Source organism: Myotis yumanensis, unplaced genomic scaffold (assembly GCF_028538775.1).
Source record: "Myotis yumanensis isolate MYYU_CA2020_CCGP unplaced genomic scaffold, mMyoYum1.0.hap1 SCAF_1, whole genome shotgun sequence".
Taxonomy (NCBI): domain Eukaryota; kingdom Metazoa; phylum Chordata; class Mammalia; order Chiroptera; family Vespertilionidae; genus Myotis; species Myotis yumanensis.
In genome coordinates this window covers 37,495,237-37,514,478 of record NW_027223752.1, presented here as the reverse complement: position 1 = coordinate 37,514,478, position 19,242 = coordinate 37,495,237, and the positions used below count along the sequence as shown (strand labels likewise).

Sequence of the window (19,242 nt, the reverse complement as noted above, 5' to 3'; positions counted from 1 at the left end):
TTCTATTTGTCCAAAAATGGAATTAAGTTCTCCATTGCTTTGCAACTTAGTACATTCTTTTGCAACTAAATACACTTTTGACAGGTTCTGTGTAATATAGAATATCTCATTTTTCATAACATCTCCATGATAAACATTTATTGAGTGTGTGTATTATAAATCCCCTATGAAGAAAGTTTGTGTTATTTGCAGTTTTTCAGTGCTGCAGAAAACATATTTAAACGTATGTTTCCTTAATTTCTTTCCTTTAAATTACATGTTATTTGGTTCTTACAAATGGCTTCATGTTGTTTTCTGTTGTCCCCAGTAAAGGCTCATGGTTAAGTTCCTTAAAACCTCTGTGATAGCATCCCTGATTTCCTCAAGTTTTCTGACAGTACTCATAGCAGCTGTACAATAAGCACCAGGCACTGTGCTAGGCTCTGTCTTCTGATGGAAGGGTCTGTGCAACACTGAGTAGAGTTAGTGAGTGCCATTATATCATATGAGTACATAAAATCTATAAACATAGGGGTTATAAACATAATTTATTTAACGGCATCTGATTCCCTTCGAACAGCAAGCATACTATTGATATATGGTTTGATGAAAGCAGATAGAGCAGCTCTTGTGTTGCCAGGACAGCCGGGACACGAGCACCACTCCACTCCATGTGCACGTGATGAGGCCGCACAGTGTTCGCGGCTCCACAGCGCAACTCGCTGAGGTGGGAGATACGTCGCTGACCTGTGTGCTCTCAAGCTTGTCCCGACAGGGAGTGGCTCTGGCTTGAGGAGACAGGTTCCCCTTTAAGAAGAATCTGGAGCCCTAACCGGTTTGGCTCAGTGGATAGAGCGTTGGCCTGCGGTCTTAAGGGTCCCAGGTTCAATTCCGGCCAAGGGCATGTACCTTGGTTGCGGGCACATCCCCAGTAGGGAGTGTGCAGGAGGCAGCTGATCGGTGTTTCTCTCTCATCGATGTTTCTAGCTCTCTATCCCTCTCCCTTCCTCTCTGTAAAAAATCAATAATATATATATATATATATATATATATATATATTTTTTTTTTTTAATATATTTTATTGATTTTTCACAGAGAGGAAGGGAGAGAGACAGAGAGTCAGAAACATCGATGGGAGAGAAACATCGATCAGCTGCCTCCCGCACAGCCCCCACTGGGGATGTGCCCGCAAGCCAGGTACATGCCCTTGACCGGAATCGAACCTGGGACCCCTCAGTCCGCAGGCCGACGCTCTATCCACTGAGCCAAACCGGCCTCGGCAATAAAATATATTTTTTTAAAAAAAAAGAAGAAGAAGAATCTGGAACCATCTTCAGCTGTGCTCTCTCTGACCTCACAGAAGGACCAACACCTTCACTGTTGTTTTTGCAGAACCTGGAGCTGGTGGAAAAAGGCTTCAGTAACTTGAAGAAACAAATTGAAAATGCCAGAATGTTTGGGGTCCCAGTGGTGGTGGCTGTGAATGCATTCAAGTAAGTGCAGCGCCGGGGCCCAGGGGACTGTGGAAACTGGTCAGCAAACGTCTCCTGGAGCTTTTAGCACTCTTGATTCAGTTACTCCTCTTGGTTGTTGAGCTGTGCTTCAGGGGCCTCTGACGGGCACCACACACGGCACAGGGAACTCGTCACCTCGCCCACTGAGGGTTCAGGCTCAGATTTGGCTCCCCTGGGTCCCCTCCCCGCCCCTCCACCGGGTGAAGTGGGTAACACGTAGACCTGATGTTAAATGTTCTGTTTGGTGTCCAGAGGCCTTTTGAGCTAACAGGAGATCATAGCCCTACAGAGTTGCATTATTTCTCTGAGCCTGGTGGGATGTTGTAATGACAAAGAGTCGGACGTATGGAGCTGGAAGTGTTCCTGCGAGAGAGGACTTGCGTGGGTTGTGTAAATATTGTAATGCTGTTTTTGGTCTTTTCATAATGGCCTAATCACAGCAGAATGGGAAGCAAAATATTTTTAAAGCGAGTACATATTGATTCCTATGCTATACCTGGAGTGGTCTGGGTACTTTGACATCTCAACCTCAGGACATCCCAAATGAAATAAGTGCTATGATTATTCCCACTTTACCCACGTGGAAATCTAGGCACATAAAGCTTAAGTAACGGGCCGAAAGTCACCTCGGTAGTAAATCGTGGAGCTGGGATTTATCAGGGCTTTAATGACTAAAACGAGAGATTCTGCCCTCCTCGGGCACTGTCAGTGCTCTAACATGAAGTGCTGCCTTTTCAGGACAGATACAGAGACCGAGCTGGACCTCGTCAGCCGCCTCGCCAGAGAACATGGGGCTTTCAACGCCGTGAAATGTACTCACTGGGCAGAAGGGGGCAAGGGTGCCCTAGCCCTGGCTCAGGCCGTCCAGAAAGCAGCTCAGGCACCCAGCAGCTTCCGGCTCCTGTATGACCTCAAGGTGGGTTACTTGCTCTATGCAAAAAGCCAAAAAGCACAGTGAGGTTTCTGTGTGGCTGCCTCTGTTCAGAGCCTGTGTCTAACAGCTTCAGCTCTGTGGGTCTGTTAGTGAGTTACACATCCTGGACCCTCAACTCTAGACAGCTTTCTTACCAACTCATATTGCTGCCTACACACAGAGTAAGGGTCCAGGCAAGAAGACCCTGGGAGGTTGGCTCACGTCCTAGCTTTTGGAAAGACTCACAGCACAGTTCCTCTGCTGGTAGGAGGAAGGGTCATATATAAGAGTGTAATTCACTACGGCCTTTAACCCAAGGCACCAACCATATTAGGGCAAGTTGACACGGGGCTACAGCAAGGCTCAGATATGTTTTCTCACTTCCTGGCACAGAGCTGCCTCAAGTTCAGAGAAGCCCTCGGGTGCAAAACCACGCACCCCAGCAGGCTTTAGCATTTTTTCCATCACTGAGTAAACTACATGATGTCTGGCCCAAGCAGAAGCACTGCTTATTCCGAGAACAATAAAGTATAAAGTTAGTTCAGAGAAAGGTTGTTTATATTATAGAGTTGTGTTTTGTTTTCATTTCTCTGTCCATATATTTCAGGATGTGATTGGACATTAAGTGGTATGCCCACAACAAGGAACTTCATTAGGAACTTGGGATGGATGTGGTAGCTAATTCTGTTTGTATTCTCTAAGTGGGCTCTTGCCTTGGTTTTTAAAAGATAATCATTCACTTTCGAAAATTAACATAAAAAAAGCCATAAAGGGTTATTTCCAAAGGTAGGAGGAAGAAACCCTATTACTCTTTTTTTTTTTAAATATATTTTATTGATTTTTTACAGAGAGGAAGGGAGAGAGATAGAGAGTTAGAAACATCGATCAGCTGCCTCCTGCACATCTCCCACTGGGGATGTGCCTGCAACCCAGGTACATGCCCTTGACCAGAATCGAACCCAGGACCTTTCAGTCCGCAGGCCGACGCTCTATCCACTGAGCCAAACCGGTTTCGGCTATTACTCTTGAATTTTAACATTCTTTTGTTTCTCTTTGCCTCTTGCATATATAATACACTGGCGGTTAATTAACACTGCCCTGTGGACACGGACATTTTCCTATGGAGCTTTAGTTTCACAGACGGGTTTCAAAATCTATTCAACCGATGGTCTTTTCAGGAAATGCCATGAACACAGATGCGAAGCCTTTATAGACATCCTCTCTAAGCACCCCTCCACAGTGCCTACTGCTAGGAGCCCCAGGCCTTGAAGGCGAGCAGAAGACCTGCTTCGTTATAACCCATTTCTGCTTGGAACTTTGCTCTGAAAATCAGGAGGCTGCCACTTTTTGTCTTATTCCACATCTGTTGGTCTTAAATCACCCTTCCACAGAGTACTTTTGCTTCAGAAGTTCTGAATGTGCCTTGGCACATAGAGCCCAGTCACAAGATGCATATGACACTTATCTCTGTTGCATCTTTATTTTATTTTTTAAATAATATTTTTAATTGATTTTTTACAGAAAGGAAAGGAGAGGAATAGAGAGTTAGAAACATCGATGAGAGAGAAACATCAATCAGTTGCCTCCTGCACACCCCCCACTGGGGATGTGCCCGCAACCAAGGTACATGCCCTTGACCAGAATCGAACCTAGGACCTCTCGGTTCGCAGGCCGACGCTTTATCCACTGAGCCAAACCGGTTAGGGCACTGTTGCATCTTTATAAGCCATAACTGAATAGTTGCTTTAATCATATCCATTATGCAAAGCCCTTTCATAAATTATCACTGTTTAGTTCAAAAAGGAACTTTTTTTTTATAGATTATTATTCCTTTCCAAAAAATAAAACTCACCCAATGCATTCTCTTAGCTTTAGTTGCTAGGGAGTAGAGTCAGATAAATGGACTAATTTTAGTAATTTGCTCATCCAAGTTACCACTGAGTAGCTTTCCTTCCCAGTTCCTTTGCTGTTTGCTGTGATTCCCCCCACTGGGCAGCACGTGAGAAGCCAGGCGCCCTGTTGTGATAATCAGCGGGGCCAGGCCCTCACCAGTTAGACCCCTGGCCTCCGACCACTGCGCTCTGCTGCAGGTGCCCCGGAGAGCATAGCCTTTCACACTGTTCCCACTTCATATTCACCATAGAAGTCACCAGATTGTTTTTTGAAACTATTTCTAAGTAACAGCAATTAGCAATCAATATGTTATATTAAGAATAGCATCTATTTCTCATATGCAAACCGGGAGTTATGTGGATGGATATCGGTTTTATTTCATAAACAGCTTTGACAGGAGACTGCTTTCCAGTCATAGAACATTATTTTTTACTTATAAAGAAGTAATTATTCTTGGGTCGTCATCAATATTGTTTGTGATGTACCTGGTGAGATCCTAAATACACACACAGAGAGAGAAACTACCTCTGTGGGACATTTTCCACTTATAAAATCTGGGGCTTGGCATTAAAAGAAAATGTTCTAACCCAATAAACCTCAAACTATTTGCATGTCTGTATATGTATATAAAAACATCTTCTGGCCCTTGTAGGGACTCTGACCTGGAATGGGCCTGTGTTCCAGCGATGGTCTCCCCCTCTTTTCTGTCTATCAGCTCTCTATAGCAGATAAAATCAGGATCATCGCACAGAAGATCTATGGGGCAGATGACATTGAATTGCTCCCTGAGGCTCAGCTCAAGGCAGAAGTCTACACGAAGCAGGTAGTTGTCTGATTGTTTTGTTCTTTCGGCTGTTTATAAAGCAGGCCTTGCAGTCAAGAAGCCCCGAGTTCCCCCAGCCGATAAGCACCCACTGCTTTCCCTCCTCTGGCAGCAGCCTCTGCCCCTCTGAAATAGTGAGTGTGCATTGGGTGATCCAGCCCCAAGTTCTTTATCACCACAGGTGGTATACGAGTGTGTGGAAAAGCCAGGAGGAATTGTGGAGTGTCTTACTAAAGTATTGGGAGCTGGCCTTGAGTTGTATTGGCTATATAGATGAAAATAAAATACTCACGTTTGGGATATGGTTGAGTACTTACTCCCCTCACCCAACAGATTCTCTCCGCACCCCCCTCCCCGCAACTTTTTTTTTTTTTAACTAAGCTAGAGGGCAGCGAGGTGGAGATAGGTATAAGGGGAGTTGAAATGTTTCAAATAAATTGAAGCATCCACACCATCGCGCCCAAAAGCTCTTTCTCGCGGTGTCAGCTTTTCATTTGCCCCACTTCTGTTCCCTTCTTTCCCCAGGGCTTTGGGCATCTGCCCATCTGCATGGCCAAAACACACCTGTCCTTGTCTCATAACCCAGAGCAAAAAGGTGTGCCTACCGGCTTCGTCCTGCCCATTCGCGACATCCGTGCCAGCGTCGGGGCTGGTTTTCTGTACCCCCTGGTTGGAACGGTAAGTGAGTGCTGCAACTCGTCTTAAACTGAGTGCGAAGCCAGCAGGCAGATGCCAAATGAGCAGAGTTCATTGCTGAGGAGATAGTCGGAGTAGGGCCTGTTAAGGATTAATCCTCTTGCTGTGGACCCTCTGGTGTCGGTTCAAGGATGACTCGTGACTACTTGTGCTGAATAACAATTCTGTTTCCCAGTGACAGCGTGACCTTGACTGAATCCAGGATGGGCCCAGTGGATGGGCTGTGATAGAGCTTGTTTATAAGCACAACTGACATTCATTGGGCACCTTTCACGGGTTAATTCTGTGCTCCCAACAGCTATGAGGCAGGACAGAGGCTCTGCACCTGCTGGGTCTTCTTGACAGGCCTCGAGCTTATGCCGTGGGTTTTATGCATATTAAAGGAGGAAGAATGCTTAAGGGCATAGTCGCAGCTTGAACTTTGTCCCAGGGTTAGCATTGATCTGGTGCCCAGGTTTCCCCCTTAGATCCTGTATTGGCAGATTGTACTTACCTGCACACAGGATTGAAATATTAAACTCACTCCATACACAATGAAAAGGAAATCAATAGCCCTCCTTTTGGAACTTTATTATTTTTTTCAGACAGTAAGAAAGTAGTAGGAGGTGGCATTATAGAGTCAAAAGTGTGTAACAGTAAAGCCGAATCCTGTTTTGAGCTCTGCTGATTTTGGCCGTGGGTTGTTATTAAAGATATGACCCCGCTCCGCTCTCAGTGTGGGTCAGGCAAGTGCCTGCACCCCTATGTTCCCTCAACCTCGCAGGGAGCAGGAGGCTTGGCTATGTCCTGATGTTCATCTTTGTCAGTCCTTGGGGCTTGTAGAAATTCCTTTTTCATAGGAATGATAACCCGTTTGCCCAGCACCTTGAATACTGAGGAACATGTCCTTTCTAGAGGAACTGTTAGCAACTGCCGGCTGAGAGAGCAGTAGCTGCAGTCTGTATTGTCACGGTGATGTGTGTGTGCAATGGGTGACTAACCAGGAAAGCAACACTGGAAGTGGTCAGGCCAATGCGTTTGCCTGTAGTGCAGAGAGAAACACATCCTGCCCAGCTCAAGACTCTGTCATCTAGAACAAGCTCTCGCATTAGAAGCCAGCTTGGACCAGGACATTTCTGCACATAACCTAAGTGGCATAACCTAGATGAGCACTATTCTTAACGCCTCTTAACTGCTATTGCAGCCTGAACAGGACTGAGGATTTGAGTATTTTATGTATTAATTCAAGGTGTGGTGGTTTCTTTTCAGAATTTTATGTCTACATTCGTATGTGTATGTACATATAATCTTTTCATTTTTAAAATTTTCTGATTGTCAATATGACCAATGTGTAGGGAGCAAAATCTTCTTTGGATAAGAGTAAAAATACTGAGAATCTTTATCACTGTTTTGGGGACCATCTTTAGCATCTTCTGCCAACATGCTCATTTATGTCTGCATCAATGGCACAAGTCCTTTGTCTTTATAATGCCATCTTCAGGCTTGTCTTTGAGGTCTCAGGACCCATCCCTTCCTTCCTCTCCTTCCCCCACTCCCAGCAGTGGCTTATCTCTTATAGAATTTGAGGGTAGAGACCGACATCAGATCCCTATAGTATGTTCTAGGGCAGCGGTCGCCAACCTTTCAGACCTCATGGACCACCAATGGCCTGCGGACCTCCAGTTGGCAACCGCTGTTCTAGGGAGTACTGGTTGGCATTCACATGTCAGAATTAAGTTTTCTAAAGTGTAGATGTTTTGTGTCACAGAAGGTGACTCATCCTATTCTATGACATTTTTATAGTTAAGTCATAGAAGTTCAACTTAAACTATTTCCTGTCTGGATCTGATTTGGAACCTGTGAGTATTCATTATATAGAACATTGTTATAGATAAAATATACTGAGTTTTCACTTATAAGCCTTATGAATTTGCACCTAAGTAGATGTTTGTCAAAGCCAAGTCTTTAGAAAAGAAGCAAGTGCAAATATAAGCCATACGCATTACAGGTTCAGTCTTAAAAAGCCAATTTGGACAAGTAAGAATAGTGGTTGTAGCCTGGCTGGTGTGGTTCAAAGGTTGAGCATCGACCTATGAATCAGGAGGTCACAGTTCAATTCCCAGGCGGGACATATGCCCGGGTTGCGGGCTTAATCTCCTCCGGTGGGGGGCGTGCAGTAGACAGCCAATCCATAATTTTCTCTCATCATTGGTGTTTCTATTTCTCTCCCTCTCCCTTCCTCTTTGAAATCAATAAAAAAAATTTTTTTAAAGAATAATAGTTACAAAACCATGTACATTGTGTAGAAAATGTCTTGGCCCAAGTTAAAAGATACTAATTTCTAATTATGTGTTGCTGTAGCAAAAATACTATGAGTACCTATACAAATTTAATTAAAACAAAATGTAAAAGTGGACAAGCCTGTACCTCCTTTTGGTCTTGTGAACTGAGGGCGGAGGAGGTGAGTACCTGACTCCTTAGCCTCCTCAGCACCTGCTGCTTCTTGTTGGAACTGTCAGTATGGAAGAGAAGAGTGAGGCCTGGCATTTGGTTTGCTGAAGGATCTGAGGGTTTCTCTTTAACGTTATACAGAAGAAGTGACTTTATTTTTAACTAGAGGCCCGGTACACGGATTCGAGCACCATTGGGGTCCCTCGGCCTGGCCTGCAGGGATCGGGCTGAAACCGGCTCTCCAACATCCCCCAAATCTGTGCACTGGGCCGCTTGTATGCATATAAGATCTTTGGTTAATCTCTTTCCGCCCTCCCCTTCCCTCAGAGATTCATCAGTCTGTTCCATGTTTCCATGCCTGTGCATTGAGCATCTGCCCCCCTGGTGGTCAGTGCGCGTCATAGCTACCGGTCAAATGGTCGCTTAGGCGTGTGTGTGTGTGTGTGTGTTAACAAGAGGAGTACCATTTTGTTGACAACTATAAAATCGTATTCTATCTTTGTGCCTTGGGCTTTCTATCTGAGGGAAACATGGGGGGAAATCACCAAGTTTATTTGGAATGCTATTTCACACCTCCTAGATGAGCACAATGCCTGGACTCCCTACCCGGCCCTGTTTCTATGACATTGATTTGGACCCTGTAACCGAGCAGGTGAATGGGCTGTTCTAAACAGGTAAGTTGTTTCTGATGAGAGTATTGCCATTTTCTTTATGAGGCATACCTATGAATTACAGGACTCCAACTAAAGTGATGTCATTTTAGATATTGCTGAGGGGAGAGGGGGCAGTAATGAGAGTAACACATTTTTGGAGGAAGAGCATGGATATCACAGGTTGGCAGTGAGGGGGGAAAGCCGCCATCTCTTGAACTAAGGAGGGACTGTAGCGGAAGCTAGGCCTCCTCTGCTGGAGCACAGGTAGCTCTGAGTTCCGGGTTGATGGTACAGGAGCAGCTGAGGTCTGTACTCTGAATAGAGCAGCTAAGAGTTGGGTAAATGTCCTCGGGAGTAGAAAAGAGAAGGAAACAACCATGCAGTTCTTGGGTCTTAAGTGAAAGGCCTTAAGTACCCATCACAATGAATGAGCCATCCCTAGATACATTCAGTTTAATTTCAAAAGCATCAATGATGAAAATCCTAAAAATCCTTCTCCAGAGAAAGGCTTGCCTATGAAAAAATGAGAATTAGACTGAACCAACCTGTCTTAGCAGTAAGAGGAATACCCTCCAAGTTCACAGGGAAAGACACCCTACCAAATCCATCCAGATGTTTCGGCACATACAGGTCCCCCAGCCCGTATCTCCTCTGAGGAAGGGATTTGACCTTGTACTCCAGCAAAATGAGAATAAACCAAGAAAAAAGAAGGCATGGTTCTCAGGAAACTGAGTCCTGATCTAAACAGCAATGAAGTACAAGTGACCTCGGGTTACACGTCCAACGTGAAACGGGAGGAGGGTGGCCTGAGAAAGACTAGGAAGAGCTAGAAAAGACAAGGGTATCAAGGGGTCATGCGAACCATAGTCCTCACCTGAGCAGCCGTAAGGATGGTTACTTACAGAAACAGCTGCTTCCACAGAGGAGGCTGCGCTTGATGCTGGGGGAACACATTCCTCAAGAGGCAGGTGTGACGTTGGAAAGGTCCTCCTGGCTCATGCCTGGTCTGGCCTGGCACAGTGTTCACACAGCCATGATGTAAATGCCGTGCATTGTTTCCAGGTCTTTGGACTGGCCCGCCAGGAGTTGTGGGAAAAGCTGTAAATGATAACCGCTTTGGTAGTGCGAGAGGGTGATGGTGTAGTGTGGAAGGGAAGAGGAAACATTCATTCCTGTTTTTTGTTTTTGTTTTTCCTTCTAGATTGTCCATCTTCAAGAAGCTACTTTGCAAGTTAGGCCAGTGTGTATTCGGGCCTACGGGCAGGAGAGTGGAGAAGCCGAGAGAAGTCAGCCCCTGCCTCGAAGATCTTCTGAAAGAAATAGTGGGAGTTTCCCCCAAAGCCCTTCTTTGGTCTTAATTCCTATCATCATGTCTAAATGAACATAAAGCATGCACACGTCTACTTACTTTACTGAAATTTCACAGAATAAAAGAAAATGATTTTACTATCTTTGTGTTCAAATATAAACTGCAGCATTAACAGACTGCTGCAATCTGCCGTCCTGGGTGAGCTTGTCCGGCATACACTGAGACTAAAGAAGCAACTTGCAGTATGTACTTTATGATACTGCTCTGTTTACAGGGGAAAATGGTGCAGGCTTGCATATTTCTGGGAGGGCATATATCAGGAGGAGCAGGGTACAGAGGACGTACTTTTTTATCATATCTGTTCCTTTTTTAAACTATATTTTTATTGGTTTCAGAGAGGAAGGGAGAGGGAGAGAGAGAGAAACATCAATGATGAGAAAGAATCATTGATCAGCTATCTCCTGCATGCCCCCTACTGGGGATCAAGCCTGCAACCCATGCATGTGCCCTGACCAGGAATCCAACCGTGACCTCCAGGTTCATGAGTCAATACTCAACCATTGAGCCACACCTTTACCCTGAAAAATAGTGCTTATACAGGCTTTTGTCCTGAACTCCCTTGGAATTCTCATTTCTGTCTCAGCTTTAACACGATTTATTTCTAGAGTCCTCAAGGCTGGTCATGCAGTGCTAACTGTAGGTTAGCCCTTTTTGCTTTATTGGTTCAGCAAATGTTTATTGAGCTTTTACAATGTACCTGAGCTTTACTACCTACAGAACATTTTTTTTGCTCAAATGTTTTTCCTTCTCTTGTTTTTTATCTTTTATCTCTTCTTCCTCTCCCATTTTTTCCTCCCTTTCCCCCCTAGTCTTCCTGCGTTAGATCCTTCCAGAAGGTATTGCATCTTCACGCGTTGGCAGAGCGGTATTTTTCCTGGGGTTTTTGGTTTTATTATTTTTAATCCCTTAGGTCAGTGGTCGGCAAACCGCGACTCACAAGCCACATGCAGCTCTTTGGCCCCTTGAGTGTGGCTCTTCCACAAAATACCACGTGCGGGCGCACACGTACAGTGCGATTGAAACTTTGTGGCCCATGCGCAGAAGTCGGTTTTTGGCCTGGGCGAAACAAGTATACAAGACGAGTGTGGATGGGAGAGTTGGAAGGGGTTGACCTCAGCGAACGTACCTCAATCAGGTCGAGGATGTTTTTAGCAAAAGCCAGCTTAGGAGTACCCTAATTAAGTTAATAACAATGTACCTACCTATATAGTTTAAGTTTAAAAAATTTGGCTCTCAAAAGAAATTTCAATCGTTGTACTGTTGATATTTGTCTCTGTTGACTAATGAGCTTGCTGACCACTGCCCTAGGTTCACATCAGTGTTGTAATTCACTGTTTTATAGTCCAAATAAAGAATGGTGGTACAGCCCAGCAGGCATGGCTCAGTGGCTAAGTATCAACCTATGAACCAGGAGGTCACGGTTCAATTCCCGATAGGGCACATGCCCGGGTTGCAGGCTTGTTCCCCAGTGTGGGACGTGCAGGAGGCAGCCGATCAATGATTCTCATCCTTGTTTCTATCTCTCTCCTTCTCCCTTCCTATCTGAAAACAATAAAAAATATATTTTAAATAAAGAATAGTGGTACTTTGGGGACATATGGCAAAGGGGTCATGAGTGCAGAACCCCTGCTCCCCTTACGTTGTGCACTTCCTGGCAATGGTGCACACTCAATGGCGGCATCAGTCCTGTTCCAAAGCATGCAGACCCTGTTTCTGATGTTTTTTCAAATGTCCTAGAAAGCTTCATCGGGAAGGGGCCTTTGGGAATGCAGTTTCGTAAACAAGGGAAGAAAGCAGCCTATTGTCAGACGTGGTGACTTAAAGACCATCTTAAAGGTTTTAGGCTCCTTCCTATCACCAAAGGCCATGTGGGTTTAAATCCTTAATGTTGAGGCCTGGGCAATGTTGCTAAATGGTTAGAGTATCAACCTGAGTACTGAAGGGTCATGGGTTTGATGTTCAGTCAAGGGCACATAGCTGGGTTTCAGGTTCCATCCCTGATCACAGTTGGCACGAGCCAACCAATCTATGTGTCTCTCTCACATCGATGTTTCTCTCCCCCTTCTTCCCTCTCTTCCCTTCACTAAAAAGCAATGGGGCCCGGCTGGTGTGCTCAGTGGTTGAGCATCAACCTATGAACCAGAAGGTCCCAGTTTGATTCCTGGTCGGCGCATGCCCAGGTTACCGGCTCCATCCCCAGGTGGGGATGTGCAAGAGGTAGCCAGTCAATGATTCTCTTTCATCATTGATGTTTCTATCTCCCTCTCCCTACCTCTCTGAAATAAATAAAAATGTATTTATTTATTTTTTTTAATTTTTTTTTTATTAAATCTTTATTGTTCAGATTACATTTGTTTCTCTTTTTTTCCCCCCCCCATAACTCCCCTCCTCCCAGTTCCCGCCCCACCCTCCGCCCTCACTCCTCACCCACTGTCCTCATCCATAGGTGCACGATTTTTGTCCAATCTCTTCCCGCATCTCCCATTCCCCTTTCCCCCCCAAGAATAGTCTGTCCATTCCCTTTCTATGTCCCTGATTCATTATAATCACCAGTTCATTCTGTACATCAGATTATTTATTCACTTGATTCTTAGATGCACTTGCTGATAGATGCATGTTTGTTGTTCACAATTTGTATCTTTACCTTTTTCTTCTTCCTCTTCTTAAAGGATACCTTTCAGCATTTCGTATAATACTGGTTTAGTGGTGATGAACTCCTTTAGCTTTTCCTTATCTGTGAAGCTCTTTATCTGACCTTCAATTCTGAATGATAGCTTTGCTGGATAAAGTACTCTTGGTTGTAGGTTCTTGGTATTCATCACTTTGAATATTTCTTGCCATTCCCTTCTGGCCTGCAAGTTTCTGTTGAGAAATCAGCTGACAGTCGTATGGGTATTCCCTTGTAGGTAACTGAGTTTCTTTCTCTTGCTGCTTTTAAGATTCTCTCTTTGTCTTTTGCTCTTGGCATTTTAATTATGATGTGTCTTGGTGTGGTCCTCTTTGGATTCCTTTTGTTTGGGGTTCTCTGCGCTTCTTGGACCTGTAAGTCCATTTCTTTCACCAGGTGGGGGAAGTTTTCTGCCATTATTTCTTCAAATAGGTTTTCAATATCTTGCTGTCTCTCATCTTCTGGCACCCCAATAATTCTGACATTAGTGCTCTTGAAGCTGTCCCAGAGGCTCCTTACACTATCTTCGTATTTTCGGATTCTTTTTTCATTTTGCTTTTCCGGTTGGGTGTTTTTTGCTTCTTCGAATTTCAAATCTTTGGCTTGATTCTTGCGCTCCTCTGGTCTGCTATTGGGTATAATATTCTTTATTTCAGTCCGTGTATGTTTAATTTCTAGTTTCTTTATCGTAGCATCGAGGGTCTCATTAGTTTTTGTGAGGCTCTCCACAAGTTTATTGCAAGCCCTCAAAATTGCATTTTTTAGCTCCATATCCTCCATTTCTGTCATGTTTTTTTGTCTCCGCCTTTTTTATGCTTTCTTGGTTCACCCCCTTGTGGTCTTTGTGCGCAGTCTTGTTCTAGTTAAGCCTTGATTTTTTTAGTTAATACTGAGGGATTTGACCACCAGGCTGACTGGCTGTGAGAATCAGCTGTGTGGAAAACTTCTGTCCTCTGGGGAGGTGCTAATCTAGCCTTTGCCTGAGGCGATCCGGCAAATGGCTCTGCGCAGGGCTTGGGCGGGGCAGGATCAGCAGGGCGGGCGGAGGGAGCAGTTATGGCTACTCTCAGTCCCTTCCCAGAGGCTCTGCTTCTCAGAACCCCGGCAGCTGCTGCAAACCTTTGTATTTTCCACACTGCGCCTCCTCTGAGCCTCGGTTTGCTGTTCTCTTTCCTTCTAGTTGAAGAGTCTCTCCTCAGCCAGCTTTCCTGTGGTTCTGGGTGATGTCTGTTCCGTCTTTTAGTTGTATTTTTGAAGTGGTTGTTTGTGGCAGCAGTCTCCGGTGTTTACCTATGCCGCCATCTTGGTTCTCCTCACCTACATCATGCAGGGCATCATCTCCCCTTAACATGTCAATGAAATCAGCCTCTGTGCCAGGGTTGAGGAGAAAGGGAACATTTCCAACAGGGCATCTGAAGGCTGCATTTTACTTTTGGGTCACCAACACCATTTCATAAGCCTAGGACAGGAATTAGCAGGTAAGTTTAAAAATTCAAATGCAGTGTTGTGAGAAATAATAGCCACCACCTTCCAGAGAGGATTTGTGTTGTTACTTTTCCCATTGGAAAGAGTCACATCTCATCTTCAGTTTACTTTTGTTCCCTAGATGCCCCACGTTGGGCGCCAGTTGCTGGGGTCCAATCCCAGCGGGTCCAGGGGTCCCCAAAGGTGTGGACGGAGTCGGCGAAGAAGGAATGACACGAAGACAGCCTTCGGTTGATCAGCAGCCTAGTCAGGACCTCTAGCCAGGATCTCAGCCAAAGTTCTGGTCGGAGTTCTGATTAGGAGCTGATGAGGATCTGATGAGGATCTGATCAATAAAAATGTATTTAAAAATAAAAAAAGCAATGGGAAAAATATCCTTGGGTGATGATTTTTGAAAGTCCTTAATGTTGATAGGAAAAATAAACACAATTAGTGGGAGAGAAGGTTTTATAAGCCAAAGATTATAAACAAAGCCCTAGTACAATAAATAATGCAAATGTTTCTACTAGGTCTTGCTTGGAGTGAATGGACCATCACCAATGCAAGAAGTTCCCAAGTAGAAGTACAATATGCCTTGAATAAAAATTCAAATGTTACAAGTTGCTTTTTTCACTTGGTGATAAATCTTAGAGATCTTACTTCATCAGCGCTTTGAATTGCACTGTTACTGCCACCAGATGAACTTGCTGAGGTCATGTGGCTCCACAGCCCCTGCTCTTTACCATCATTCTGCCTTTCAGAGCTCTTCCTGCCGGGTTGCACAGAAATGGACGTCCCACTGTGACAGGTGGAAAGCTGCCCATTTCACAGCCCTTCAGAAGGAAGGGACGATACAAGGTGGAAGAAGCAGAGGGAAGAAATAAAGAGGCGAAGAAGGCTGCCAAGCAATTATTGATGCCATGGGTTTTATGGGATTGATTCTTCAATCTGATAAGAGGTGTGATAAAGAGGAGGCATACAGAACAAAAAACTGCTGGCTAATTGAAGGCCTGAATTCAAAACCTACAGGAGAATTGTTGCCAGAGAAGGTCCAGTGCCTTTACCTTGGGGCTAAGAGTCCTTGCAGATCACTGGCCTCCCTGTCCTCATTCCTACCCTTCTCTGGGCTGCTAGTAATGCCTTCCCTCCCCATATTCGTAATATTACTGACAGATTGCAGCTTCTCTGATCTGTACCTCAGAGGCTGTTGCTATGCACTGAAGATGTATATACACTCTTAGTCCCAAAGAGAGACAGCATGTATGTGCTGTCAAGTGAGGCAGACGACAACAGAATTACTGTTGCGTTTGTGTTGGCTGGGGCAGCCCTGATGGTGCCTAGGAACAGATCCAACCAGCAGAGAGCTGGAGCCACAGGTTCATTTGATGGTGTGCCAGGGAAGAAGGGGTGGAGGCTTACTCCCAGATCTCTAAAATGTAGGAAGTGTTACCAAAGAGTTATAAACCATTTTTGGTAGCTTCAGGCCCAGGCTGTGGGTGGATAGGAACCAGGATGGGAGAAATGGTAGGATCAGTAGAGATCAGATAAATATGTAAGCTCTGTTTTATTGGCGTACTGTATCTGGTGATGCTAACAAGATAAGCTGTAGGTAGGATAATTTCTCATCAGATGGGATAGATATATTTATAGCCTGTTTCTCATTATATAATGAAAAGTTACTAATGGAATAACAGACAATGATAAGGGTAACAGCTTCCTGTCACTTACGTGAGTTCAGGGATGACAGATTTCTTTCATGCATGAGATACTGGATACATTTTTTTAAAAAACTAAAATACGGCATTGAATTCTTGTCATAAAGAAAAACCACAATGCAATATTTTATGTATAGTATTATATCTGTCAGTGTGTGTGTGTGTGTGTGTGTGTATAGTATTATATCTGTCAGTGTGTGTGTGTGTGTGTGTGTGTGTTAGAGGTCAGAGATGAGTTATTTGTAATAGGCCTTAAAGAAATCTGCCCTTTAAATACAAAATCAATTCACCTCTAACCTCAAACCACCCTTCAGTTCCCTTTCACTAATCTTTTTTTCTTTTAAGTGGGCCCTGGATGGAGCTCAGTGGTTAGAGCATCAGCCCGTGGACCAAAGGGTCTTGGGTTCAATTTCCTATCAAGATTTTGTACCTCAGTTGCAGGCTCAATCCTAGCCCTAGACAGGGTGCATGGGGGAGGCAACCAATTGATATGTCTCTCTCACATCAATGTTTCTCTCTCTCTTTCTCTCTCTCTCTCTCTCTCTCTCTCTCTCCATCCCCCACCTTCCTCCCCTCCACTCTTTCTCTTAAAAAAAAATCAATTGAAAAAAATATATCCTCAGGTGAGGATTAAAAAAAAAAAAAGAAAAACAAGTGGAGCCCAGGGGGGAGTGGGGGAGTCAATGGAGGAAACGGGAACATCTGTAATACTTTAAAAAAATTTATAAAGATACATTTTTAAAAAAAGAAAAGCAAGTGGAATAAGATCTACAAGTTATTAAGGTGGACTTTATTGTTTTAACCTGTCCCTTGTTTCATTTTCAACTATTTCCTAATAACACAGCTGTGCTACCCTGTCTTCAATAAATAAGCTCATCTTATTTTTGCCGGAAATGTTGCAAATTCCCAGATCTAGATTTGTGAAAACTTGGATCTCAGTGGGTAATAGCACCTCCATTGGTTATGCAGGTATGGATTTCTTTGGGCCAAAGTTCAAAACTGGCAGTAAGCAGGGTTAGCAACCCTCTGAGGATATAAAGGACATATTCAGACTGGTGTTTGCTGAATGAACAGGTAAATTGAATTCTTAATTACAACTAAACTAGATGCTTATGGGTTTTCTTGTTTTATAATCCTTGTCTCTTCTATCTATGAATTTAAGATCTTGACAACTTGGCCCTAGTCGTTTTGGCTCACTGGATAGAGCATCGCCCTGGGGACTGAAGGGCCCCAGGTTCGATTCCAGCCAAGGGCATATACCTTGGTTGCAGGCACATCCCCAGTAGGGGGTGTGCAGGAGGCAGCTGATCAATGTTTCTCTCTCATTGATGTTTCTAACTTTCTATCCCTCTCCCTTCCTCTCTGTAAAAAAAATCAATAAAATATATTTTTAAAAAAAGATCTTGACAACTTGGATTCAGTTTTGCTATTGTGTTATCACAGTTCTTTCCTTAATGAGTCACTGTGAAAGCTATAGAATCTTACAAAGGTAAAATATATTCCTGGAAAAACATCCAAAAGTGGATAACTGAGATTTACTCTCCCACAGATCATGATCCTATTGAAGAAAAGGGGTGAGTACAGCCGCTGTTCAGTAGTTCTTCCCTCCACCATAACAGGTTCTTCGTCTGGACGGTGTACCTGGGAGGGGCGGGAGGAGGAGGGAGGAACTGAGCATCCTGCAGGACCTCACAGCTGGAGCTCCCAGGAATGCCCTTGTAGGTAATATTACATCCGGAGGAAGTCACCCTGAGCTCTCCCAGCAACACCTTTCCTAGGTGTTCATGAAAACAGTGTGTTATGTGTATAAATAATTGCTTGTGGTGCTTTTCACTATGACCAGCGGCTTGTTTAAGGATCCAGAAAATGGCCAAGGCCGGTGTGGCTCAGTTGGTTGGGCATCCATCCTCCCGCACCAAAGGTTGCCGGTTCTATACCTGGTCAGGGCACATGCCTGGGTTGCAGGCTGGATCCCGGGGCGGGGAGAGGGGGCGTCCTCTATATTTCTTCCTCTCCCTCACTCTCTCTCTAAAATACATATTTAAGATTCAGAAAATGTATGAAAATACACAACCTAGCCTGGCAGGAAGTAGATGCTGCCTACGCCCTAGGCTCTGATGGGACTGGAACGCTAAGGAAAGCCTCTCCACCCGCCCCGCCCCCGCTCCGCTCAGTTGAGAGGGACAAGGTTAAACCGGCAGCCAGGAATGCCCTGAAGGGAAATATGGGTAACTTGCAAGCTACCTCAACTTATTCTTGGAAATATTTAAGGCATAAAAGACGGGGGGCTGGGTTCCTGTGCCCTTCTCACCTTGTGCGCACACAGGGCGCGTCATCTCTACTTGAGGGTCTGGGCTTTGGCCTCTGACAGCCCGTTTGGCAATGAGCCACGATGACTTCATTACACCCAAACCCACTCCGAGGAAAGTTTTTTGTTGTTATTGTTTCGATTCGTATATGTAATTTTCTCTCCAAACAAACGAGAGCCTAATACGCTGCACAGGTTTTTATTGATTGATTTGAGAGTGAGAGAAACATCGATTTTATTGATCCACTTCTTTCTGCATTCATTGGTTCTTGCATGTGCCCTCATCTGGGACTGAACCTGCAACCGCCGTATTGGGAGGACGCTCTAACCAGCTGAGCTGCCCGGCCAGAGCCCACGCTGCACTTGAAGTCCTGCTTTTAAAATGTTCTATCTGCTGTGTCTTTAAATATTCGGTTTGGGATGGTGTGGGGTTTATAATGAGAATGCCTATCGTTTGAAACCAGATTTTGCTACTTTGCGATTCAGAAAATGTGGGGCTCCCGACCCGGGTCGCCGCCCCATCCGCCGGCTCTCTCCATGGTCCCCCTGCCCTTGCCTGGATGTGGACGCGTGGCAGGGTTCGCGCCGGGGCTCGGAGCTGGAGGTCTGCTCCCACCTGCTGGGCGGACCTATCGCAGGTGGCCCCGCGGGGCCCCGCCTCCCCTCTCCCCCTTCCCCCTCCCCGCCGCAGCCCCCAGCCCTGGCCCCGCCCCGCGCCCGCCGCTCCGCGCGCATTGGTGCCGCGGGCTGTCAGTCCCTGCGCTCTGAGGAGGGGGCGCCGCCGGGCTGCGGTCCCACTGCGGAGGGCTGCTGGCTC

The 19,242-nt window shown here is 45.1% G+C and overlaps 1 protein-coding gene across 1 annotated transcript in view; it reads left to right on the top strand.

The window, feature by feature from the left end:
• MTHFD1 (methylenetetrahydrofolate dehydrogenase, cyclohydrolase and formyltetrahydrofolate synthetase 1) overlaps positions 1–10,347 on the top strand; it is a 63,936-nt gene extending 53,589 nt beyond the window's left edge. The window contains exons 23-28 of the mRNA XM_070418535.1: positions 1,372–1,472; positions 2,232–2,409; positions 5,015–5,122; positions 5,648–5,800; positions 8,829–8,922; positions 10,103–10,347. Coding sequence (XP_070274636.1) covers positions 1,372–1,472; positions 2,232–2,409; positions 5,015–5,122; positions 5,648–5,800; positions 8,829–8,918 — 630 coding nt within the window. The 3' untranslated portion in view covers positions 8,919–8,922; positions 10,103–10,347. The remainder of the gene's footprint in view (positions 1–1,371; positions 1,473–2,231; positions 2,410–5,014; positions 5,123–5,647; positions 5,801–8,828; positions 8,923–10,102) is intronic.
• Positions 10,348–19,242: the final 8,895 nt, after the last annotated feature.